At 36.5% G+C, this 26,775-nt stretch overlaps 1 protein-coding gene across 3 annotated transcripts in view; it reads left to right on the top strand.

Moving 5' to 3' along the window:
- The window catches only part of PPP1R12A (protein phosphatase 1 regulatory subunit 12A), a 123,894-nt gene that overhangs the window by 80,635 nt on the left and 16,484 nt on the right, over positions 1-26,775 (top strand). For 2 of the 3 annotated variants that reach the window (XM_064450133.1, XM_064450124.1), the window contains exons 9-20: positions 1,363-1,490; positions 4,274-4,489; positions 5,268-5,362; positions 9,539-9,661; positions 11,541-11,702; positions 12,160-12,336; positions 15,237-15,327; positions 17,212-17,409; positions 17,587-17,755; positions 19,836-19,954; positions 20,729-20,794; positions 26,214-26,230. In XM_064450133.1, coding sequence (XP_064306203.1) covers positions 1,363-1,490; positions 4,274-4,489; positions 5,268-5,362; positions 9,539-9,661; positions 11,541-11,702; positions 12,160-12,336; positions 15,237-15,327; positions 17,212-17,409; positions 17,587-17,755; positions 19,836-19,954; positions 20,729-20,794; positions 26,214-26,230 — 1,561 coding nt within the window. The remainder of the gene's footprint in view (positions 1-1,362; positions 1,491-4,273; positions 4,490-5,267; positions 5,363-9,538; positions 9,662-11,540; positions 11,703-12,159; positions 12,337-15,236; positions 15,328-17,211; positions 17,410-17,586; positions 17,756-19,835; positions 19,955-20,728; positions 20,795-26,213; positions 26,231-26,775) is intronic. The other variant, XM_064450140.1, reaches the window with a different exon arrangement.

The following is a 26,775-nucleotide window of genomic DNA, read 5'->3' as shown; positions in this document are numbered from 1 at the left end:
TTCTGTATATTTTAAAGCTGTATTACTCATTTGCAAATTTCCAGCAGAGCTGCCTGTGCATCACATCAAAGCGTACTGTCAGTCCACGTTGCCCCGTTCAACTTTTTATCACCATGACCTAGAAGTTTACCACCATTTATTTTCACTTGTGTTTAAAAAGAACTTTCCATTAAGTGCACAGGTAGTCATGTACGCTGATTCTTTTATATATTCATGTTTGTTTACTGCATAATTCATTATTCAAAACACCTGTTCAACTATGTCCGTAACTAAAACAAGTGTGTAACAGCAATACTATTAATTACACAATTTCCGATCATAGATTGGTACTTTGCTGAATTTGAATGCTAGATAGGAGAACACAGTATGAAAACATTGCTTAGTTTCTAAATCAACTGCTCCTATGCAGTATGGGTAGCATAGGCATAAAGATATGTGTACAGTAGGGCCAAAACAAATGGGGATTGAACCCCATGTTGCTCCATACTGCACAGATAAGATGTAGCGTCCTACTCCAAAGAACACGCAATTTGAATAGGCAAAACAGAAGTGAGGTGTAAGAGTATGAAGCTCAAGCAAGTGCAGCGACAACAGTTGTTGTATCACAACCATGATGCTTTCTGTATGTTTGTGTAAGAGGGGTTAAGGTACGCAGACAAAGGACAGAGGAAGAAATGTGGGCAGGAAGGACAAAGCAGAATTGGATAGGTGGACAGTGAAACTTAGGTTGGAAAAACAAGGGACAAGTCCCTGCCTCATCTCATTCCACTGACGGGAATCACTGGCTGGATTGTCTGTGCAGTTAATTATTTCTTGCACTCAACATACACAGTTATCCAAGAATGAATGTTTTACGTTGATTTAGCATCTTCTGTAGTTGAAATTAACTATTACGTGCCAACATACCTCCTACTGTTAAATTTTTACAGTCATTAGCCATCTAGTAAAATGCAGGCTGTCTGGGGAGGCTCTAGAGGTTTTCAAGATCTGACTCATCAAAGCCATAAGCAGCCTGGTCTGTACACAATACTGACCCTACTTTGAGCAGATGGTTGAATTAGGTGATGTCCCGAGGTCACTTTCTACCTGAATGATCCTGTGGTTCTGTCTCTGCATCTCTGAGTGTTTAACACTTGCTGAGCAACAAAAAAAAAAAAAGTTATATGCGTGAACATTATGGAAAAAATATGGACCAAAGATACACCTTGGGAGTGAGGGGGGAAAACGCTGAGGAATAAATAATAAAATGCTGTTGGGAAAGTTGACTGTCAAATCTGTTCAAAAGCAATTCAACTCTGTGTTGTGAAAGTGAAGAAATTGTGAATGAAAAACTAAAATCAAAATCTTGTAAATATTTTGCAGATAAGACCAAAACCTTGGCAGCTGTAACTAATAATGCAAATGCTACAAGTACACAACCAGCATCAGTAGCTGTGACAGCACCTTCAGTAGCCGGTGGCCAAGGGGCACCTACATCACCTGTTAAGAAGGTAAAATAAAATACCTTTCTTGGATTTTAGATTTCGGTTCTTCTGTGTAAGCATACATTTTTTGATTCTTGTATAAAAATTGGATTGGATTATCCAGCAAATTGATGAAAATACGCAGAGATTCCTAAAATATTTTGTGTTTTTGTGCAGAAACTGTTTCAATTTTTAAAAATTTTGAATGGTTTTGTTTTTAAACAGGGATCTAAAATACATAATTATGAAATAGCTGAATTTAAGACCCTTTTGAAAGAGCAAAAATCTGTTGCACAGTGACTGGAGTTCTTGTTTTTCTGAAGCTGAACTTCATCTTTTGAAAGTCTTTTCTATGCTAGACACCTCCAAAATTTTCAGAAACTACAGGTCTAGTGTCTCTGTGCCTATATTTGTGATGCACTTATGGCAAGGGAAGCAGCCATGACTAAGGTACTTTCAGGAGTCCTTAGAAGCATTCAGCTAGTGCTTAGGTGTAGAAGTTGAAAATGATGCCTGAAATACAAAGTAGAAAGTGCCATAGGTCCCAACACTGATTTCAGTATGGTTAGGACCTCATGGAAGAGCTAGAGAATTGGGACACATAATTTATTCAATGCACAGCTCAAAAACTTAGCTAGCAAAGCCATATTGCACGTAGGAAGCTTATTACAGCTTGATGTGAAAAGTTAATTGGAATAAATTTTAGTTTCACTTGTCAAAAGGAAGATATGTATGCCTGGGGGAAAATTTATAGTAGATAATAATGCGTAGTCAGAAGGTGGTATACAAGTCAAACTTTTAGAAGGGCTAAACAAACTGGATAGAAAGCCAGTAAGGCTTCCTTTACAACTTTTCTATAAATGTCATAATCAAAGCATAACCCTCTACTGATGCTTCTGAAAATCATGTTCAGGAGAAATGGAAGCCATGATATACTGAAGCCATAGTAGAGAGATAAGAGGTACTGCTGGGCAAATAATGCATATTGTATTTAGCTCACGGGAGCTTATTGGAGTTATACTTTCATATTCACAATAGAACCTAATGAAGATTCATCTAACAATATACTTCAGTGTAGCAGATGCAGGGAATAGGTTACCCAGCTGCATCATACTACGTGATACCGTACAACAGCGTTGGGCCAACCTTCCTGATCCCAAGAGCTGCTTTACAAAAATCATTGTGGCAGATGTCCACAAGATTTCTCTCAAAAGAACATGAGAGCAAAAGGGGAATTGTGGGCATGGCTCACCGGCAGGAGTGACTACCGTTTCCCCTCGCTGAGTTTTGTGGCTGGACTGTCTAGCCGTCTGCTAGATTCCAGGGCGATCTTGTGACATTAATCTAAACAGTTCCTGCTGGCTCAGTAAGGAATTAACGGTTCTCTGTCATGGGAGCTGCATTTGCATTGCTCAGGAGCTGCACAGAACTCAAGAGCCACAAGCTCTCCACACAAACCACAGCAAATACGTGAGGTAGGGAAGACGTTGTGAGTAATTGCTGGTTTGCTAACTGTGCCTAACTGGAATGGATTCAAAGGTATAGCATGAATTTTGCTGCAAGGAAATAGGCCTACTCTATATAGTGTATTCTTTTAAATCACTTCAGTAATACAAGCATTTGCGGCAGTTGGGCAGTTCAGCGGATGTGCTCTCCACCCAGGTTTTTTACTGCAGTTAATTATCTTTGCATGCTGGATATCCTGAGATATCTAACACTTCAAATACTTCATACACTGCAGTAGCACACTATCTGTGCTACTGCAGCTACTCCTCTGCTTTTACACCATAGGTGGCCAAACCGTATGTTGCTCACAAGTGGTGCAGATGCATTGTACTAAGCTTGAATCTGGGGTTCCTTCAGTCTATACGGCATTCAGTAATGCTGCTTTCTGTCTGAGGGTGCTGAACTAAGGCAAGTCTGGGAGTGAAGGTATGGGTTTGATAGCTACGCTAGCATGGGATGTGATTAAGGGATATGAATGAAATATGATAAGAAGATAAGAAAGGTAAGAGGTGTGTTAGTGTGTCTTCCAGTATTCTCAACTATATGAGAGTTTAGGCCATGGACCTTGTTAGGTCAACAGGCTTTGCTGTCCTCTTCTATGCAAACTGTAATTCTGTCTCTGAATTAGCTAAACATGTTGTATTGTGGTTAATAAGAATCTGTTACTAAGGTTTTAAGTCTTTTACTGCTTTTTGGTATTTTGTGCTGTAATGAAGAGCTACGTAACACAAACATAGGAACAAACTTTGTCTTGGTTTTAAAACAACCTTTTGTTTCTATTTTCCATTCTTTCAATCTTCATCTTTCTCTTGTCTTAATTGGCTTTAGTATGATTTCATTCCTCCTATCATGCCTGTCATGGAGTCAGTAGATCCTGCATCATGGAGGCAGGGCTTGCGCAAAACTGGCATTGTTCTTGTGCCCACTAAGGGTGAAAAATCTATGGTGAGGTTCTGGTGTGCACAGGTTTGTGTGCAGGTTGCAAAATAACATTTAATGAAACTGTTGATACTGGATTTGCATGTTTCTAAGCTTGCATCTCATTATTATGGTGTGTATTACAAAGTGTGGGTTTTTCTAAGCTAACTTTTAGAGGAGTTGTATACTCTGACCAGTCTTACATTTCTTATCTCATTAACTAATTTAAGAGAAGAGTGTGTAGGTTGTCTCACCACAATTCCCCTACGAATTCAACACTTCTATGATTACAAAAAATAGTTGTGTTCTCAAATCTCTGCAAGGAGCATGAATTACCACAGGTAATGTGAATTAATTATGTAAATTCATTTACATGTGTTTTATAGTTTCCAACATCTACAACCAAGGTTTCTCCCAAAGAAGAAGAGAGGAAAGATGAATCTCCTGCTTCGTGGAGGTTAGGTCTTAGAAAAACTGGTAGTTATGGTGCACTTGCAGAGATTACTGCTTCCAAAGAAGCTCAGAAAGAAAAGGACTCTGCAGGTGTTATGCGCTCTGCTTCAAGTCCTAGACTTTCCTCTTCATTGGACAACAAAGAAAAGGTAATAGTTTTCAGTGTGAAGCAACATTTTGAGGAACTGATCTACCTTACTTAGTATTTATTATGTATTGTAAAAGTAAGATGTTCACTATAGACTGTGTTACACATTATTCTTGACAAAAATCCTGAAAAGTTTAATTATGCAGGTTCTGTGTAGTCTCTTTAAAAGTGTAGTGTGCACCTTCATTGCCTGGTGACCTTGTACGTAGGTCTGGGGCTTTTCCCTGTTTGGGACTTAGTTTTCACAGTTGAGGTAGATCAGGGGGTTGATGGTTTTGGCATCACTTGGAGAGTGGTGTTGAAAGAATCTTTTTAAAAAGGAGTCTCTTTTGTATTGAATAGTAATTTTTTATTTACAAAAATTTAGTTCTACAGTTAAACATGACTGCACTAAACCAAGTAAGGACTAATTTGGAGCAGGTAACTGAACAGCATAGAACGTGTGGTTCTGTTTCAAGTACAAATGTTTAAATGTTTTCAGGATTAAGAATACTACTATACTATTCTATATACAAATACTGAACCTGTTGCTTTCAGTAATCATTGTTGGAATTATACTGCAGCAAAGCAGAAAAATCAATTCTTTTGCATCACTGGAATGAAAACATGAACAGTTTCCTTTCCTATTGTAGTCCTTCTGATATTTAACTAAAGCTTAAAACTCATTTGTATAATCAAGTCACAGTAAATACAGCTGAAGTTGTCATAATTGTGATTTTCCAGCCAACAGCAGTATAACCAATAATAGTAACACTTAAGAAAAAATACGTGTCTTCCAGGAGAAAGATGGAAAAGGAACTCGACTTGCATATGTTGCACCTACAATACCAAGACGACTGGCCAGTACCTCTGACATTGATGAAAAAGAAAACAGGTGACTCAGAAGTGATAATTTCTGTTAAATATAAAATCACTTGATTTTAGCATGGCTGACAAACTTACAGATTTTAAGGCAATGCTAATTTATAGCATTATCCTGCTCTATAGATTATGCTAATCCATAGGGTAGTCCAATTTCTGAGGGGTTTTGATCTTGTAAATTATAATGACCCTTTTTTAAATCCAAACTGTTATATGACAAGAGCAGAACTGGGTTGTGAGTATTGTCTTCTTGAGGGAGAAAGTAAATAAATCCAAAATATGAAGTCATAAACTTTCAGCTACTAAAGGGTGCTAAAAGCATTTTAGTGCTTTGTCTTGAGCCATGGAGTGCTGATACTGGGCTCCATTATTACCTTTGATAATAATAAAATGCTGAGTTTCTTACAGTCTTTGCTTAAAACCGTTTTGTGCAGCAGCAATGATTTACAAATATCATAGTTAAGTTACAAAAGCAATTATTCTATTTTTCTTGTTTAAATGTTACCTTTCCTCTTCTTTTGGAGATTTTTACTTTCTTTGCTGATGTTTCTTCTGTAGCTTTCAGTATAAAAGAAACAGAAAGTTTAGGTGTATGGACTTATTACCTATTATGATTTGGGGTACTTTCATGGCATATGTACATTATCAGAACCTTCCCATTTTTCACCTCTCTCCTTTATTGAGGTTCTACTTGGACATTTCCATGAGTTATTATAGAATGCATAGTACAAAACTTAGAAGTCTCCCTAATGTCTTGTTTCTGTTGGATCGTATCTAGATAGCTGAATGTTGGATGACCTGAACTGAAAAACCTCTGCTTGCTCAAAATGTGCTATTATAATCATTGTCTATAAGACTGATAAATCTCCTTGTGTCTGAAGAGGAGCTTCTTTGTCACTACTCTTGAGAATGGTTCATTTCAGTGCAAACACAAGATAAATAGCAGCTTTTCTTATGCTTGCAGAATTCTGTTGCCAAAGTTTAGTCTCTGGGTGACAAATTCTGTTTTGAAACAGGGATATTCCAGCTCTCGCAATCCCCTAAAGTTCAGCTTAGTTTGTTAGCATCTCTCACGTTACTTGGCCAGATTTTTCTAATATGTATTTCTATAACAGGGCAGTTTGGAGTTTCTGTTTGTGATCCATTCTCTGGAGTACTATATTCTTTGGGGTTGAGTTTGTCAGTTTTAGTTTGTTTATAAGAGAGAATATTATTATTTCAATTTTATTCTTTTGAGATCTTCCCAAAACCTCTTTTCCTCCAAAAGTATCTTACATAGATGATACCTTAAGATTGGGATAAATATTTCATTGCATTTTTATTTCTTAGAAGCTGTTATAGCTTGTAACAAAGGGATTAAATTTTGCTTAACTGTTGAGGTTTTTTTGTGTCCTTGACGTGCCAGTCATGACCATCATGGCTTATTCACAGACACAGTTCCAAAAGTGGGTATCAGCAATAGCATATTTTTCCTCATATTCATTGGGTGAACTGGGGTCACCAGTCTCGTTAGTCGCAGTGCTGACAAAACAGTTGGGCTGAGTTTCCTGTATTCCTTGGTGTTCCAGAGATGAAGCCTGCTTTTAGGCCAGCCTATTTAGGCACCAATACTTTGCCTAGTGTATGGTGTGGCAGACAACCCAAATTACTTACTTAAAGCCATAAGAGATTGTTGACATTTAGTCTGACCTTCTTTATGTGTAAAACTTAACCATCTGCCCTACAGGGACTTCAGTAAATTATTAAGGTTTCTGTCTCTGTCCCAGGTCTTTGTCCTTGTTGCGTAGCTTAATGCTGGCTTCTTGTTCCACGTATGTGAACACCTGCTTGTATAGCTTATAAATGGTGTAGTGTAATCCAGCTGACATTGTACTGTGAGTAATGGAAAAGACTTCAAGATGAATCCCAGCTGGGCTTTTAGATTAACAAATCTCAGACACCCAGCCTCAGTCAACTAGCCAGTGCTACAGAAAAGTGCTGATGTCTGTAGTGTCTTGGCAAAGTGAAACCTTCAGTAATTATGAAAAACTGGTCATGCAGCAGGACCTTTTGGTGGTAGATGATAACTCAGAGTCTGTGTTTCTGTTTGGTGGTAAGCAATAACGCTGCATTAGCCTGTGTTTGATCATTTTCTAAAGTTGTTCCCTATTGCAGAAGTGCTAGCGTTAATTTTTGTGCAAAAAGAGGTACATTCTGAACAGCAAAAATATCTGAACGTAAACTATATAAAATTTTATTCCATTTTCCCTCACACACCTGGTTGTATTTTGTATATAGTTTGTGAAAGACCTTTTTTTTCTTCCTTCTATCTGAACTTTACTTCAAATCTTGAGCTGACATTTTATTTAGAAGTTCAATTTTTTGCATCCCAGTTTTCAGGGTAGTTTTTCTAAGTAGATTTTTGCAAGGTTCTTTCTTGCTGCTATAAACTACAACAATAGGCTGGAAATTCCTTATGACTAAAGTAATGTCAGCTAGTGATACATGTAATCTTTTTGGATTTCAGTAAAGCTTTTGATACCGTCTCTCACAGTGTCCTCCTGGACAAAATGTCCAGTGTACAGCTGGATAAACATATAGTGCAATGGGTGAGCAACTGGATGACAGGTCAGGCTGAAAGGGTCATAGCAAATGGGGTTACACTGGGCTGGCGGCCAGTCACTAGCAGGGTTCCACAGGGACCCATCTTAGGACCAGTCCTCTTTAATGTCTTCATAAATGACCTGGATGCAGGACTGGAAGGAATACTGATTACGTTTGCTGACGACACAAAATTGGGAGGAGCTGTTGGCACTCTTGAGGGCAGAGAGGCCCTGCAGAGAGATCAGGACAGACTGGAGAGCTGGGGAGTCACCAGCCATATGAAGTTTAACAAGGGCAAGTGCCAACCTTTGCACCTGGGGCACAACAATCCCGGATGTACATACAGACTGGGGAACAAGAGGCTGGAGAGCAGCCCCACGGAGAGGGATTTGGGGGTTCTGGTCGACGGCAAGTTGAAGATGAGCCTACAGTGTGCCCTGGCAGCCAAGAGGGCCAACTGTGTCCTGGGGTGCATCAAGCACTGCACTGCAGCTGGTTGAGGGAGGGGATTGTCCCACTCTACTCTGCGCTGGTGCAGCCTCACCTCGAGTGCTGTGTGCAGTTCTGGGTGCCACAGTACATTAAGGGTGCAAAACTGCTAGAGAGTCTCCAGAGGAGGGCCACGAAGTTGGTGAATGGTTTAGAGGGGAAGCCGTATGAGGAGTGGCTGAAGTCACTTGGTTTGTTCATCCTGGAGAAGAGGAGACTAAGGGCAGACCTCATTGCAGTCTACAGTTTCCTCACAAGGGGAAGAGGAGGGGCAGGCATTGCATCTTTTCTCTTGGTGGCCAATGATAGGACCTGAGGGAATGGCAGGAAGATGTGCCAGGGGAGGTTTAGGTTGGGTATTAGGAAAAGGTCCTTCCCCCGGCGGGTGGTGGAGCCCTGGAACAGGCTCCCCAGGGGGGCAGTCATGGTGCCAAACCTGATGTTATTCAAATAGCATTCGGACAATGCCCTCAGAGATATGGTGTGAATTTTGGGGTTGTCCTGTATGGGGAGCGGAGTTGGGCTCAGTGATCCTGGTGGGTCCCTTCCAACTCAGGACATTCTGTGATTTTATGACAGGCCACTCAGGAATGGCTACTGCAGGCGTGTTTATACTGGTCTACAGTATCATGAGTTCTAAAGGTTAGTCAGCTTTTGAACTTCTCGTAACATCCAAGAATGAAAAACCTATGAAGTCAATTTCTAAAAAACCCAAATACTTTTCGGTATATTGTACTGGATTGTCTCAGAAGCAAACAGAAAAGCCTCTTGTTCCTTTTTTTTTTTTTTTTTTTTTTTTTGAGAAAAACAAAGCCAGCAATGGTCACGGATAAAAGCTGATGATTGATTTCATGTTGATTAAATCCTCTTTAGCAGTTTTTCGTTTGATGCTGCTTTTCTATTATATTTCTAACAGTGTTAGTATGGACATAGTATCTTTTCCCCAGGAGCTTGGAAATCATTGTCCATAAAGTTCATTTTATTCCTGTTCTGTGTGGTTATGTTTATTGTAATGTGTTATCCAGGGTTTTAATCTTTAATTTGAAACGCATTTTCAGCTCACATCAAAACCAGCCTTCTTTAATATGAGTAAACTAAAATAATATCTTTTTTACAGGGACTTGTCTGCTAGCTCAATACGTGGTGGCAGTTCCTACACCAGGAGAAAATGGGAGGAAGATGTCAAGAAAAACAGTTTGAATGAAGGTCCTACGTCATTAAACACAAGTTATCAAAGAAGGTGTGGGATTTTCTCTTATCTTTTTTTATCAGAAACAAATTAAGTACTGAATCACTTTGTAAGGACAGTTTAAAATTAAATGGTGACATGGTTAAATGTTTGTAATAATTGCAGAGTGTGTACTTAATGCTGATGCAATGCTCGTGCTGATTTTAAAGCTACACCATTTTTACTAGCTTAGAGTGTTGCAGCAACTGCTATATAATTAAAATTATATGCTTCCTTTTTTTCTATTGGTTATTTCAGTTTGAGGTTCGTTTGACTCTCTCCAGATTAGTTCAGTAGCCAAAGATAACTATTTTAAATATTGGAATAGTAGTAATTCTGCATGGTATCTGAAAACAAAAGGGAGGAAATATTGTCTCTGTTGAATTTTAGTTTTGCATGACGGTATCAGAGGTCTTGGGTTGCTCTCCATAATGGTAGATTATAGCCACACCTACCTTGAATATCAGCATCATAGAATGCATAAGTAAAACTAACTTGAATGCAAAGTAAATTATGGTTAATATGAAAATAATTCTCAGGTGCACGTGGTTCCTATCTTGCAGGATTTTCTCAGGAATCATATCCTGCAAATATATACACGATTAAGTTTACTCCATTGTGTAGTTTCAATGTAGCTATGTGAGTAAAGTTCTTCACTGGAATTAGCAGAGCAATAAATATCTAAAATGAACAGATCAAAAGAAAAGATTGCTATTCAGGTAGCTAAGCTACATATTGGTATGTGCTATAATGTTTGTGGTGATGGGTACTTTTCCTTTTGTCTTGACATTGATGTTGGTAGTGGCATGTAGTCAGACTATTTCATACAGCATAATACATCTTACCTCTGTGTTAACCTCCTGCCTTAAAAACAAAACTCAGTTTTCCTAACTTCAGTTGCACAGGTTTCCTGTACTTGATGGAAAATATCAACAGTTGATATATGAGAATGATCTCTGCATGTTAGCTTTTATCAACATGTACACTCCAGTCTTCAAACAAAATGTACTCATCACTTTTAAATTGCATGTGGTGCTTCAACAATGTATTTCCTTAGTTGTTCTTGTACGATTATTTTTCCTTTGTCATTTTAGAATTGATAGTAATACAAAAAATGATCAATTGCAGAATGACAAAGAAGCATCTTTCCTTAAATCTTTTGCAGTTACTAATATGATGCTATGATGCTCTGTCTGCCCTGACTGTGGATTCTGAGGTTTAGTCATGGGCAAGCATCCTGACTTGGTAATGCAAAATTTGTTCAGCCAGAACCAATGAATAAAAATGTGGAAACCACTGGATCTTCTTTACAACTTGAAGAGCAAGGGAAAAGGATGAGTGGGAGGTTAATCTTTCTGGGAATTATTAAAGTTAAAAAAAAAAAAAGGCAGTACATTTAATTGGTTGAAAATTATAAGAGGAGTGATATTTATGACATTTTCTTTTCTGACAAGCTGTGGAGTAAAATTCTGCATTTTCTGAGGTATTTAGTGTGGGTGAAACAGCAGTTTAAAAACGGGACATTGGGGGCCTTATATGAATACTTCAGTAGATGCGATCAAGACAGTCATACATAAACCAGTGAGATTCCATTCTTTATCTCTTCCTCCTGTGGAGAAATGGTCAGGACTAAGGGCTAAAGTCTAAGACTTCTAAAGAAGAAGGCAGCACTTCTTTTGCCCTCTGAAGTCATAAATTAGAAGTCCTAGTCAAGGAAATAGTGAAGAAAATGGCTTTTGAAAATGCTGCTTTTACCCCAGAAGTTTCTGAGACTCAACTGAGACAAGGGATACAAGGGCAGGAGTTTAATGGATCATTCACAGCTTTGTGATGTTTTAATGAGCAAAGATAAGTAATGCAAATGCATCCATTGTACGTGTCTCTCCTTCAGTGGCTCCTTTGGTAGAAGACAAGATGATCTGATTAGTTCTAATGTTCCAAGTACTGCATCAACAGTTACCTCTTCTGCTGGTCTTCAGAAAACACTGCCTGCCAGCACAAACACTACTACAAAGAGTACAACGGGTTCTACTTCAGCAGGTGTACAAAGCAGGTAACAGCTCCAAAACACTTCTCTCTCTCTCTCTCTTTTTTTTTTTTTTTGTCAGGTCTATTGTGTGCTTATGTATGTGCATGCGTTCTTGTTTAGTAGATCATGGGGCTCTGGATTTTTTCGCTTTCCTGTTAAATTTGTTTTAATTTTATACAATTTGGCTCAAAAATCATGGATGGCTTTCTACTGTAAAGTGGGAGCCATGTTGGTGTGAAAGAATAAATCCAATGGTAGAAGGGTGTGAAGAATAAAAGTTCAATTATTGTGAACTGCTCAATTCTTAATTTATTAAATTTAATTGCTCAAGTTGAGCTTTCATAGTAGAGACATTTCTCAGTTTGCTTTTAAAAAAAATCCATCCCTCAATTTACATGTTATTAGTTGTTTAGTAAAGTGCTTTCATTGTTTAGCTGTTTCCTTTTCTCTTTTTTTTGTGTTGCTGCTTGTTATGCTGTAGTACCTCAAATCGTTTGTGGGCTGAGGATAGTACTGAGAAAGAAAAGGACAGTGTTCCTACAGCAGTGACCGTTCCTGTTGCACCATCTGTTGTAAATGCTACAGCCACTACCACAGCCATGACTACAGCTACTTCTGGCACTGTGTCCTCAACATCAGAGGTCAGGGAGAGACGGAGGTGTGTAAAGGTCCTAAGAGTAATGTTGCTCTTATACAAAAGTTGTACTTTTTTCTTACTTAAAGGAATGTGTTGGTTACCACAAGCTTGGATAGTACAGTATGTAAAGCAGTGTTGTTTGTTTCCTGTGTATTGAAACAGCTAGCAATGTGCATCAGTTTATGTAAGAGCTTATTACTGGTAGAGATCATTCATTAAATTTAAACTTTGATATTGTATATTTTTTACCGGCCTTGGATTCTCATTTGGTTTGCAGTATTTTCATATTTGTGTTTCTGTTAATAGAATAAATGAGTCCTCTTAAAAATACCCATAAAGAAACTGCAGAACTGCTGAATTAAAAATAATAAAATCAATAATTAGTTACTTACTGTGCATTGCTGCTGATTGAGCTACTGTGCCACTGGCAGTACGGTAGTAAGTTACAACATGGCATTTTTTCAGTCGTTTTGTATGCCTGGCACTACTGAGAAAAGAGTATTAACCCCAACACATTCTGTTTATTTCATTGCATCATTTAGGGTCTCTTCTATTTGAAACGTAATATACAGTTATAAATGCAATGGTTTCAGTATGAAGAATGAGTAAGAATCCGATGTAAATCTCATTTTAAGAATACGGTATTTTTTCTGTTGTAGTTACATGGAGGATGAGTTAAGATTGGTGCGTATTTATGTTTCCATAAAGAGTTGTTACCTGCTGTTTATGGAAGCAAAAATAAGATTTCATAAGGTTGTTAATTCCTGTTAACTTCCCCTGGGTTTTTTGTCTTCTGGGTATTTATAAACGTTTATCCTTTAACCCTTCTGCTGAAATGCAAGTTCAGATTTCTGTGTTGCTCCTGTAGTAGTTTTGAAATGTAGCTCCTGTATCAGTGCCAGATGTGTGTATCTCTGTATGTTCACAGAGGTAACGAAGCTGTTCGCTGTTACAGAAGAAGCCTGGATGGATTCTTTTGTTTCACTTAAGGCAGCAACAACATTTTTAAAAATCCTCATAGCTTTAGGCCTATTTAGGATAGTCTGTTTTTCTCCTTTTTCACCCCAAACTGCGATGAAGTAATTTCTGTGAAATGGGGATTGTTTTTTTGATTCCCCACCCTGCTGCCCACAAGTGCTGACAGCCCATGTCATTAACAACCATAGTCGGAACCTGCATTTTCCATAGTGAAATTCAGCTGAACCCAAGCAAAAGCAAAACCAACAAAATGCCTCCTTTTTTCAAAAGTTGTTCCAATTTTAAAACACAAATGCTATTTCAGTCTCATGTGAGCTAGAAAAGCAAGGAAAAATAGAACTAAGGCTTTTGCTGTCTTGTTTGCTCTCACTAGTGTGTGTGTACTAATGCGCATGTACTACATATGTTTTAGATACTTGCAATTGGCCTGAAATTCCTTGCTTTTATCTTACTCTGGGCTGATTGTATCATATACTGTTTTAGATGCATTCTTGATGGCATGTTAAAGATCCATTAAGTCTTAGAAATAAGCAAAACTGGAGTAGTTACTGCATACATTTGAGAAAGTAGTGCTGTAGATATGGGCACACGCATATATATCTGTTTATATATCATGCTTATCTGCACATGAAAAACTTTATATGAAATATTATGCTAAATATATTCTTAAGCAATTAAGTTGGTTAATCCATATTTATAAACTGAAAGTGTGTATTTACGAAGTACGTTTGAAATAGTATTTCAAAGGATATTTGGAAAATGAACACTTTATAAACTACTTTTAGTAAAGAAGCATGTAATGGTGCATCCTTTTGGAATAGCTGAAGAAGCTATATTCTTTACCTAATTTTTAGGATTGCTTTAGAGAAACAGGGAGGAGAATGACAAACCTGAATCTTTAAATCTTTGTATCATGAATAATACTGCATAGGGAACCTGTGTGGCATACACAAGGGATGTTAAGGAAGGACACTTTACACTCCGACAGTAGCTGTAGTGTGCAAAGTGTAGAGTTTTCATTTTCCCTCAGTGAGGTTTAAAGTATTGCATTGGAGGGTAGGAACACTTTCTAGCAGTCTTTTGATTTTTGCCTTTTCAGATTTTTCTAATCTTTAGCTAATCTAAGGATTTTTTAAAAATTGTAAATTATAACAGCATTCCCAGAATATTCTGTAATAGAAAATCAACAAATGCATTGAAAAAGTTCTTTAATGATGGTTTTACGTACTTTTTTTTCAAATGTGTATATATATATGTTTCTATATAATTTTTTTTACCCCAGTTGCCTGGGTTGGAGAATTTCTTGTAGATTCCAGACCTTGTGTGTCTACTCTAGTAGCCTTTTGGCTTTGATTACAGTTACCTTCTTACTCTGCAGGATTTTTGAGGGTTTCATGAGGATCTATTTTTAAACACAGTTTTTTTCAAAGGGAGATGGATTACTCAGAGCATGGATGATTCACGTGAAAATATGTTAACCACCTCCTCCAGGATTTTTCATCTCTGATACAATAGATGGTATAATTAGGTTTTCTGCATTAGCAGTACATTTAGCTTTTTCTAAGTTAATACACACACGCACGCACACACAGATATTTTATGTATAAATATGTAACTGGCTAAATCTCTGAGGTCTTCTACCCCTATGTTAGTAGAGTAGTGAAAAAGTTTAAGTTATATTTAGAGAAAATGGTAAAACCCAATCTAAATTAAGTAGGAAAACACTGTGTATTTCAATTGAGTTGTAAAGCTGCTATCTTAATTAATAGTTTATTATGGTATGGATGGAATGTCTAAAATGTAATCCATCTTATATAGTTAAAGATTTTCTTCTAACTCCTTTGGTTTTCAGTTATGTCGTGTTGTGAGGTTTTTTCCTGACCATTTAAAGCATTTGTACAAAAATTATTGTTTGCCAATTTTGTTTGTAATTAACCCTTTAGATCATACCTCACTCCAGTACGGGATGAAGAGTCAGAGTCACAGAGAAAAGCTAGATCCAGGCAAGCAAGACAGTCTAGAAGATCTACGCAGGTATAGTTTTATTACAAGTTCTTTATTTGTGGAAATGTACCCATGTAGCTCCCTGAATACAGTGAAGTTTCAATTTCTCAGTAAAGCTCCAAATAAACTGATGGGTCTTCCTGATATAAAACACCCAGATGAAAGAAAGCATCTTTTTTTTTTTTTTCCTTTCTTCCCTGGAAGATTTAGGATCCTTCGTTACATACTGAAAGTTGGTTTTTCTAATCACTGAAGAGTGAATTAATAAATTACTGAGGAGTAATTTAACACTTCTCCACTGAAAGGAAGTTTTTGATTGCATTATGGTAAAATGGCTACTCAAGTAATTGTTCTGATGTCATGTAGAGTTTAAATCAGAGACTTTTAATTCTCCAAGAACTAACAGCTGTATGCTTCAGGCAGAAGACTTAATACTTGAAAAATAGGCATAGCGTACTGTATTTACTTCCATTCCTAAGTATTTTTTCTGTTCATGGACTATTGAAGATAATGTGATTGAGCTGACCAACATACGGATAGCTGATGAGATCCATGGCATAGAAAAAAATACATTCAACCTGGTTTCTGTGGACATGGCGAAGTACCATGGAACAATTTTTATGTTACTTGCTAATAATCTAGAATCTAGCTGCATGTCTCCTTTCAGTGTTTCTCTCTCATAGTTTACATACTGATGCGTTTGGTGGTTCTTCCCAGTTTCTATCAGAATTACATCATATTGAATTGCAAGTAGTGCAACTAATACAGGAAAGCATGCGACAGTGGCAAAATAGATTATCTTAGAATGGAACTTGAATGCTCTTTGGGCAGTGGAACAATCACCAACCACTATCCTCTGAAGTGTTTCTACCCACCTCTTCTTGTGTCAGCTGACAAACTGAGAATAATCAGCAAATAGTCACTGGACAAAATGGCACAGAGTAATACCCTAGCCATCGTCCTTATCTGCTTTAAGGCCAAGTCTGTATCTGTATTGTTTATTGACGTTACTTTCAAATCCCTGCAGTTTTAAACCACTCAGATATTTCTGGTTACCTTTCCCATTGAGAGAGTCACGCTGCTTGATACAGGTTCCTCTTACTGGAGTTCTTTTTTACCTCTTGATGATAATCCAGAGCCCTGAGAGATTGTCAAACCACAGTTCAACTATTGTTGAATCTTTACAGTGGAGACGTTACAAGGAATTACTGTATTAAAACAGTATCAACAGCAAAAGCCATTAAATAACTGATAAGCTGCAAAGTTGTCTTTGAAGAACAGGTCACAAAGTGTTTGGAGAAGTGTCTGTCATATACATCAACTGGAAAGTGCAGTAGAGAAAAGTTGTCTTCAGAAATTGTTTGTGTTTTGGGCTTATTTCAAAACACGCTTTTAGCCTCAGAATAACAAGGAAATAAGGAATGAGTTGCAACTTTCTCTGGTGCTGTCAATGCAGGTGGTTTTTTGTCTTGTTCACCTAAAAATCCAGTTGCAGTGAGCGAATTTGTAAAATATCAACATATCTGAAAATTTTATAAGTACTGTATTTTTAGCGTCCTTCCAAAAACATTTCATATGCTTATGATGATATTGGAAGTATCTAATGGGTTCTTAAATGATTTCTACATGATTTTCTATGTGATCTGTATGTACTAGCTCAACTAAAATTGTGTTGCTGGAGAATCTGTAGTATATCACATTAGATCAAACACTTGCCAATAATCAAAGAGGGATGTTTGGTTCCAAGAGTCGAGAGAAAAGCTTATAGGTGGAATATATAGGTAAAATTTATTTCTCAATAGAATTAATTTTCTTAAGCTGAATTTTCTATTTAAGATATGTATTTATATAATGTGATCATCTACATTAATACAAGTGATATACTGAAACGTTTGCTGACTGCTGTTTTCACAGGGTGTGACACTGACAGATCTTCAAGAAGCTGAAAAATCTATAGGAAGAAGTCGTCCCACGCGAACCAGAGAACAGGAAAATGAAGAAAAAGAAAAAGAAGAGAAAGAAAAGCAAGACAAAGAAAAACAAGAAGAAAAGAAAGAATCTGAAACTAAAGATGATGATTATAGACAAAGATATTCCCGAACTGTTGAAGAGGTATTTTCATGATGGGTCTCTTTAGGTAGAGAAATTATGTGACTTTTAACTCCAGTTAGAATATTATAATTTTGGTATTACTGTAAGAATTATTTAGATATTTAAATGTTTTCATATCCTGTGGTTTGTAGTTGTTTAATCTTCATAAATTAATTTTGACATTTTTCTGCTAAATAGCCGTATCATCGCTATAGACCAACTTCAACTTCAACTTCTTCATCATCCACCTCTTCGCTCTCCACCTCCACTAGCTCTCTTTCAACTTCAAGTCAGCTAAACAGACCAAACAGCCTTATAGGTATAACTTCTGCCTATTCTCGGAGTGGAACAAAGGAAAGTGAGAGAGGTAGGAATACTGTTTGTGAAGGGATTTTTTTGTTTGTTTCAGTTGACAAAGGGCAGATTATGTTTCTAAAGATGGTTCAAAATGGGGGGCGATATGTAAGACCACTGAGGATGTGTCTTGCTTCATGTTCTGTAAGAAATTCGGAAAACTCACATATATAGAGAAAAAAAGACTTCTTGAACTTTGTGGTATTTTGCAGCATTTTTTTGTGTGAATCTGGTTTTCCATTGGTGGGTCATAGAAACATCAAATATACTGCTGTCAGTACCCACATAATGCTTTCATTTCTGCTTTAACACAGCAACTATAATAAAGTATCACATTTCAGGGTTTAATACTTGCAGGTATTGAGGAATTTTACTTGATTAAATAATTGCTAAATACCTGGGATTTTGTTTCATTCCTTCCACATCGAAGGACTGGAATGATTCTTTAATCCCTTAAGGACCTCCCATGGCTTCATGAGCACCTGAAAACAAAGGAGGGAAGGGGATACTTTTGGTGGCAGTGTGGTGTTAGTTAATATATGATGTGACCATGCTTCTAGATAGTTTAACTGGTTTAGCTAATCTTAAGCTGAGGATCAGATGTGTGATTGAGAGGTTAGAGAAAAAGCTTTTCTCTGATGTCACAGAGTTTTTGCCCTTGTTTCAAATATGAATCATCTGCTATTGTGCCTGATTAGTTGCCTGTCAAAGGAGGAGGCTGTTGACATGCAGTGTGATCTCCTGTTCTCTTTGGAGGCATTCTGCTGTTGACTTGGGAGAAATACTTTAATTCAAGTTATAGATTCATTATAGGATTACTGATTGAAATTGGTAATTCTGTTATGATACAAAATCATTAATTGATCTAATCTCCATGAAGTATATAGCAGTATTGCCATGTTCCCTAGAATGGTATTTTCTGAGGAAGTTATTGGGCTAAAATTCAGGGCTATGATTTTTCTAATTTTTTTCCCCCTTTGTCCTAATATGAACTGAAATTTGGATTAAGATTCTTCAGTAATGCATGCTTACTGTAGGAAACTCTTTCTAGACTTTTCTATGGAAAGTATTTTCATGGATAAGTAGTAGCTACAGCAGTTTTTTTCAAATTATGACTTTAGGAGGAGAAATACATTACCGTCTGATAGCCCAGAGGTAAAATTATTTATTTAATCAAGAAAGTTGTATGTTCATCATGAATATTTATATTTCCTTCTTTTCTGTTTAATTCCTGGTTCACGCTAAAATGTTTATTTATCTTTGAAGACCAGTGATGGTAAAGTTAAATTAGTAGTGATGCTTCAATCTGAACTCAAATCTATGGTTTCTTTCTTTAATAAACAAATAATAGACTGAATAGACTGCATGATAATAGGTAAATAACTTTGGTTTAGGCAGGTTTGTTTAATTAGTGGTTTGGGTTTTTGTTAGAAATTACTTGTAAGCATATAGGGGAACAAACACAATCCTGAGGTATTATGTTGTATTTGAATTAAAATTGCATTTCTTTTAAAGAAAAAGGAAATCTGTAATATAGTATTAATCTAGTCTAGGAGATCCTATTTTATTCTTCTTTAGAGGGGAGAGTGGAGAGGACTGATGAAAAGGGGGACTCTAAGCAGGACTTAACAGACTCTTAAAAGTTTTTTTGTTTAATACAGAATTCTTGACGTAAGCAAAAAAACATTGTTTGTTGAAGAATGGTGAAGAATTATCTTCTCTTATTTTGTACTTTTAAACATTTACTGACACAGATGTTTGCATTATTATGTGACAGTTTGGAAAATTGAATTGTAAGTCCAATTTGTAGTGTATTACTGTTATATTGAAACATTTTGTCAGGTGGCTGCAATAGAATTAGTATTTTGCAGTTGCTATTCACTGGTTGGAACAATATTTACAATATTTTAGAGCTGTGTTCTGAGGAATGTATATTACAGCAAACCCTGTATGTAGTAAGAAGCTCTTTAGCGAATTTATTTCAGGTAAAAACATTAATTGTAAGCATTTTAAAGACTGAGAAGTATTTCAGAAAATTATCAGAAAATTAGATTGTGTCATACTTAAATGAACAAGAAAGTTGTTACTAACAGAAGGGGGCAAAAAAGAGGAAGAAAAGGAAGAAGATAAGTCACAGCCGAAGTCTATAAGGGAAAGGCGGCGACCAAGAGAAAAACGACGATCTACAGGAGTTTCTTTTTGGACTAAAGATGTAAGTAAATGACTGGTACTGCTATTTTATAGCCTTAGCTTGTAGCAGTGTGGAATGTGTGTAGTGTATTCTTAAAATAGAGAATAGTTTAGAGTACTAATTTTCTGGAAAAAGTGATGCTGGTTCAAGTTATGTATTCTCTGTTTCTGTTTTGAAGCTTTCAGGAGCAAAATCAAAATTAAGCCTAAGTTATGTTGATAATGCTAAAAGAATTATGAATAGTGTAATAATCATAACTTAATAGGAATTAATAATTATCTAAGGAAAAAACAGTCATTAAACAATTCTTTTCTATTGCGTGCATACCAAAGCTGTAAGAATGAGACGACTTGTCTGACACATTACAAGTAGCCATGTACTTACAACTAAAAGAACTGCTATCAGATTAGAAGGGTTACAGATGATGTTTCAGCCAATTCCCTTTCCCTGTTCTTCATCAGGGGATCAGTATGTAATTTTTTAAAAGCAATGTTTTCATATGCCAAATGCAAAGTTCTGCTTCCTCTCCTCCTGGTACTGAAAACATGTATTTGATTTAGAATATTTATCGTATATCCCATGTATTTTCATTTTCAATGGTATTCAAATAAACATTTGATTGTTGATATTTGATGATATATGACATATTAATCAAATTATCAACAATCAAAATTATTTTAGTTAGGTATAATCCTATCACTCTTAGTTTTTCCACACTGAAAGTCTAGAATGCCTTAAAATCTCAGTAAGCTTTCAACAGTTTAATTATTTTTCGTCTCACACCTCTTTTAACAGAGTGATGAAAATGAACAGGAACACCAGTCTGATTCAGAAGAAGGAACAAATAAGAAAGAAACTCAGGTACTTTTAAAAATATAATTAATTTATTAACTTCTTAACAGATGCATTTTGATAATAAAATTTTTGAGGCAGTTGGCTTCAATTAAAAGAGTACTTATGGTAGAGCTCTTACAAGTGCTTTCTGATTCGTAATTTGTGGCTATGGTTCAGTGCCATTTCCTTTGGAGACTTTAATAACAATTTTTAATGTATTAATAATAGCTAAACCTGATGTTTTTCTCTTCCATTCTGATTATGTAGAATTACCATCCAGACAATGTAGGTGAAATTTCTGGCGCATAGGTCAGGGACATGTTGCAGCAAGTTACTGGAGGGAGCTTTCAGTTTCTACCTTTCAAAAATCTTTGATCCATCTGCTCTGTTATTTTCAGATAAATTATGTCCGGTGACTTATGCAAACTAATTAAAACCTTTTAATATTAAACTCAGTGTGTCAGTAATGTGATTAACAAATAATACGAGAAGTTAGTGTAATGAAGCGTGGAAAGTTGAAGAGCACAATATACCCAATTTCTGCCTTGAAGAAAATGGATTTCTGAACATCCTAATTCAGTATTTTTAGTCTTATTAAAAAGTCAGTGGAACGCACTATAGTAGGCTTGATTTGATGGAAGAAATTCTTATAAACTGAATGGTGTGTGATAGCATGATGAAGAGGGAAGTAGTGACTTAGGCTGTACTATAAAATAGTATAGCAGAATGTATTTCTTTTGACCTCTACCTTGGAGTAACAATACAGAATCAGGATCATTACCAAGGAATAAAGCTCAAGTAATTTTTCTCTCCTTTTTGCAAAAGCTTCCATTACACATTCCTTAAATACCTTAGTTAAGAGATTCATCCTGTGTGATTTTTGGTTTGCTGTATTTTTTATTTCTGTGTTTCATTAACATAAATGCATAGTCCTGTTTCCTTTCCTCCCATGAGTACATATCAATACCCCTTTATCTGTAATTACTCCTGTTCTGTAGAAGTTCATTTTGGTAGAATGTGCATGTGGTGCTTCTGATAGAATTAGACTCATATCAAACTAGAGTGAAATAGTGGTATATCAGGCCCAAAATTATGAATATGATTTACGATTAAAAGGGTGGATGTGTTGGGGTGGGATGGTGCAGAAGTACAGAATTGGCTACCTAATCTTGGCTTGGCTGAGGAGTCAAAACATACTCCTAGGCTGTATACTTCCTACAAAAGACTTCGGTAGCTTCGTTTCATTAGGAATCAATATAACATGAGATTTGAGTTCGTGGAGAGTTCTGAGATACATTGAATGTGTGAACCAAGGTCACTGTCACCTAGCTACACAAATCAATTTTGCTTTGTAGATATAAGCTCTTTTGTTATATCAGCTGCAGAAAATACCAAAACAGACTGAAAGTGAGTTGAGTATCAAAACAAGTATGTCATGTGTTTTTAAGTTTTCTTTTCAAATGTTGTCAAACCTACTATGGAATTTCCAGTATAGTATCAAAATTGCGAAAAACATCCTAGCTTTAGAATTAATTATAATCCTGTTAATGATGAGGTATCTTAAAATTTGTTTATAATAATTTAATTGTTTTCATATTAAGGTGGATTTTTCCTTTGCATACAAATGGCTTATCAGAGATTTAAAACATTATGTAGATTCCAAGTAACTTCCTCTTTTTGATAAACAGCTATTTAGCATTTGTCAACAATAAACGGAGAACTAAATACATTAAACAATGCAGTATTTTGCCACCTTACAAAAATACCAATGGAATAGATCATGAACATTCTAATAGGCAATTTGTTCCCAAATCCATGGCAAAAAGTGTAATTTTTAATGTTTTAAATGCCTAAAGAAATTGCACTTTCCTTTTTGCAGTTGCTAAATCTACTTTCACTTTGACACAGATATTGCATGCTTTATTGTAGAGATTCCTCATTATTCGCTCATAAATCCTTTTCAGTTCTAGGAAGAGAAAATGAAAGAGGTATGAATAAACTAGAATTATAATGAAAGACATTTAGAAAATGTTTGTGGTTTTTCAGTTGTTCTGGTTATTTGATGTGCTGCTATTCAGGAGACAGAAACTTTGGAAATACTGAAATTTTCTGTTACTCCCGTATGTGGTGCTGCTGTTGGGGTTTTTGCTTGGTGAAGCTACAAGCCAGAGGTAGAAGATGGTAACTATAAAATTCCAAGGGCTTTGGCAGTTACTCAAGAGTTTAAACTAAAGAGAGGAGGTCAAGAACAAGCCTTGCACACGAGTGCATGCTACAAAGAAAATCAATGGACCTTCAACAAAATAATTGCTAGCCTGAAATCTTTAAGGAACCAGAGAAATTAACATTTTATTAATCTCAGAGGTCTTTGAAAGAACCGTCTTGTGAGATTTCAGTTTGTGCTTTCTTGTTCTTCAGAACTGGCTTTTGACTTCTTAGCTGATCATTTGTCCATAAAGGAGAGCTGTTAAAGAGAAGCCAGATTGTGCTAAGCACTTTGACAGATGGAGGTTGTTCTAATGAAATTTTGTGTAGGCTTTTTAATGTTTAGAGCTGAGAATTTCTTTAATTGGCGCAAAAAATGCCACGTTACTTAAAGAAAATCGGTGTTCCTGCTAGAAGGATAGTCTTAGAACTAAGGTGTATGACAGCAGTTCAGAAATAGGAGTTGGAAGATCACTTTGGCAACTGAAGGATTCTAGGTAAAAAAGTGTTTCCTTGAAGCCTGTTTTTCCGTATGAGGTATTAAAAAAAAATAAATTGGATAGGTAGAACAACTGTGATTAGGTTGCAATTAAAAGGACTGAAATCTTATTTTCAAGAGATCATACATGTGACTTTTGAAAGGTGAAGGCTAGCTGTATTAGGATAATAAATGTCGTTAGGTCTTCTAATTCTGTGGGAATAAACATGAGAATCTACCATTAATAGTGTTGATTAAATGCTGTACTCAAATTTTCTTTCTCAGTTTCACTGCTGTGGCAGTTTTACAGAAACACTCATTTAAAACAGTACAGAAAATTCCACCTGACTGATATTTGATTGCCATTGCCAGTAATTGTCCTAACCTCACTAAAGTGTCATGGGCCTGTCTAGAAGCTTAAACTTCATTTTCAAATACAGAGTTTCTTTTGGGGCACCCTTATGGTGTGTATAGACTGATGGCATAGTGTTAGAAGTGTTATTTCAGGTTGTGGAGATAAGGATACATACGTTTTAATTTTTTGTTATTTTTTGCGTGCTGCCAGTGTAAGCATGGCTGCTCAGTCTGTGACTGTATGAAGAACATCCATCTTGTGTGATCTGGATGGACGGGGATATCTGTGTTGGCATCATTTCTTCTCAAGCTTTATGCAAAGTTTGTAGACTTAACCCCTTTTCACAGGTTGGGGTTTTTTTTTTGTCAAATGTCAAAAGTTGTGACTGACCCGAACGGAGACAAATTGAAGGGGAAAATAAAGCAAATAGCTGACTGTAAGGCTGCTTTAAAAAAAAAACAAACCAAACCCAAAACCAATCAAACCAGAAAATGCTAATGGGTTTTGTGAAACGTGAGGGGTACAAGAACGGGCATGTGCTTCTGAGGTGTGCTGCTCTCAGGGAGATGAGGAGGCTGTATAGTACTTGAGCAGCAGGAGCAGGGCTTCACAGCTTTCAGGGAATGAAAACCGCTGATGTATAGTTTTCTGAAGACTATGGAGTCCTTGTCTGGCTTCTCAGGTTCCCAGCCTCAGCTGGGGGAATGGGAATGGGCTGCATCTGTGTTTTCCTGTCTCTAGTAATTAGTGCTCTCTTACCTCACCAGTTTATTTGTTGTCCCCGTGTAGCTGGAAAATTTTGTTTCTAAGGTGGTCATGTGTGAATTGATAACTTGCCTTTCCATTCGGGAAGCTATAATGCATCAGGGGAATGGAGATCTGGGAGGTTTTCGCATTCCCACGGTACCAAGGGGAGTCTACTAGAAGCAAAGAAAAAAAGCGTATTTGTTAAGAAATAATGTAGGAATGGTTTACTTCCTTGTGGTGGCTGCCCTATGTTGTAGGTAAAGGTTAAAAGGACCAGCTTAGCATTTTTCTGTATACAGCATTCCTTCAAGGTAAAAAGAGAAAACGTAAAGCCTTTACAGACAAAGCTTCCTCTGTTTTGTTGAGGTGGGAAGGAAGCAGTGGAAAAGGGATTTTTTTAGGTCATTGATTACATGGTGGAATTCTGTAATCTCACGCTGATCTTACTTAAACATATGGTAATGGAAGATAAGACTCATACTTAGCTGGAAGTCAATCATACTGTGGCCAGTAGCTTAAAAACTATCCTTGTATAGGTGTGTGCCACCTAACTGTGACATTTTCTACAAAATCTCTCAAGTTCTCAGCATTATGCATGCTCTTAACAAAAAATAACAATGTTCTATTAGGAGTGGTTAGACTACAGCACATACTTTTGATATTCTGTGTGTAGTAAATGCACTTCAAGGTGTCAAAGGGGAAATTGAGTGCATTGTGGAGAATGTGGCTATTTTCCTCTATGCAAGTTAAAAAAAATACAGGTGCCTCCTAAAAAAGGAAACCAAACAAACCACCCCACCCCACAGAAAACCCACCTATGGGGAAGGTGTCGGCCCCTGCTAGGTGATACTGTTGGAGCATGTCCAGGTGATGATACATCAGTAGAGTTTCTTGACTGAAGTGTCTTCACTGAAGATTGTTATTATAATTGGAATAAATGGTAAATCTATATTGACCACCCAGAGGGGAAAGAGGTTTGTATGACTGATGTAATGCTTAAAGGGCACTCTCTCACTCTGAAGTCATCACTTCTAATTATATTTTGTGTGTCAAGTAAAGTGAGTGAACCTTGTGCCTGTGGATTCACCTGGAATGAATGACTGTATGAATGTAATATTAAAAAAATTAAATTATGTCATTTAAATTAAGTCTAATAAGTACTTCCTTATGTTGTTGGTGTAGTAGCTTGTTTCCCATTGAGCTATTTGAAACTATGATCCTGTAGCTCATTTTATGTTATTATTTCAAGCTGAAGTCATTATTATGTTGACCTTTCAAAACATTATTGCTAATGTTAGAGAAGCGGAAGAAGGAATAGGGAATTCAGGGAACACAGTTCTGATGCCTTTGATAACAGGCAGGCAAATGGCAGAATGCGCCGACTGCTGAAGTAACTCCGGTGTTTAGGACAGTCCAGACTTTTAGAGTGTAATGTTAACGTCCTTGTAAATCATATTTTGGCAAGCACATTCTAGCACATATTTATTTTCTGTTCCAGGCATAACAGATTGAAGCTTGACATGTTCAGATAATACATACTGTTGGATAGCATGTGCATTTAGCATAACTGTTTAGCTATAGTTGTTCAAAGATTGTTATATATTTTATTTAAATTATTGACTTGATCTCTTCTTCTCTCTTTTTACCCCTCCCCACCTCAGAGTGATAGCCTTTCAAGGTATGTGCAATTTAAACAAATTAATTTAAAATTATTAGACTTTTTGTTCACATATTCTCATTTTAAGTTCTTTATATACAAGTTCAGCTTAACCTCAGTAGTCAGCTGGGCTGAGCTTTAAAAGGAATTAATGATATTTAACATTTATATGAAACATGGTTGTAAAGCTACAGTTCCTGAATATTTTTTCCCATGTGCAGGTGGGATACTCCATTCTGGGGAATGTACTGGGCTCTGTATTTGTAGTTCACTGAAGACAGGCTGGGCATTTTGTAGAACACAGGGGATACAGTACCATTCCCTACAAATTATCAGTATGAAGTCAGCTTTTACCAGGAAGACAAGAGGTTCTTGTTGCCCCTTTTTTAGAATACCCTACTGAACATTTTCAAAGGAATCTCAAGAAAAGTATTACAGCCTCTGAAAATCAGATTTCCTTAAGATTTGTGAAAAAGGAAATGCATTTAAAAACAATAGTTTTAATTTGTTTTCAGAGCTTTAGAATTAATTATTAGATTTTATTATGGTGTGTGTGTGCTGAAAAT

Source organism: Phalacrocorax carbo, chromosome 1, assembly GCF_963921805.1.
Source record: "Phalacrocorax carbo chromosome 1, bPhaCar2.1, whole genome shotgun sequence".
Lineage (NCBI taxonomy): Eukaryota > Metazoa > Chordata > Aves > Suliformes > Phalacrocoracidae > Phalacrocorax > Phalacrocorax carbo.
This window is presented reverse-complemented; position numbering and strand designations above follow the sequence as displayed.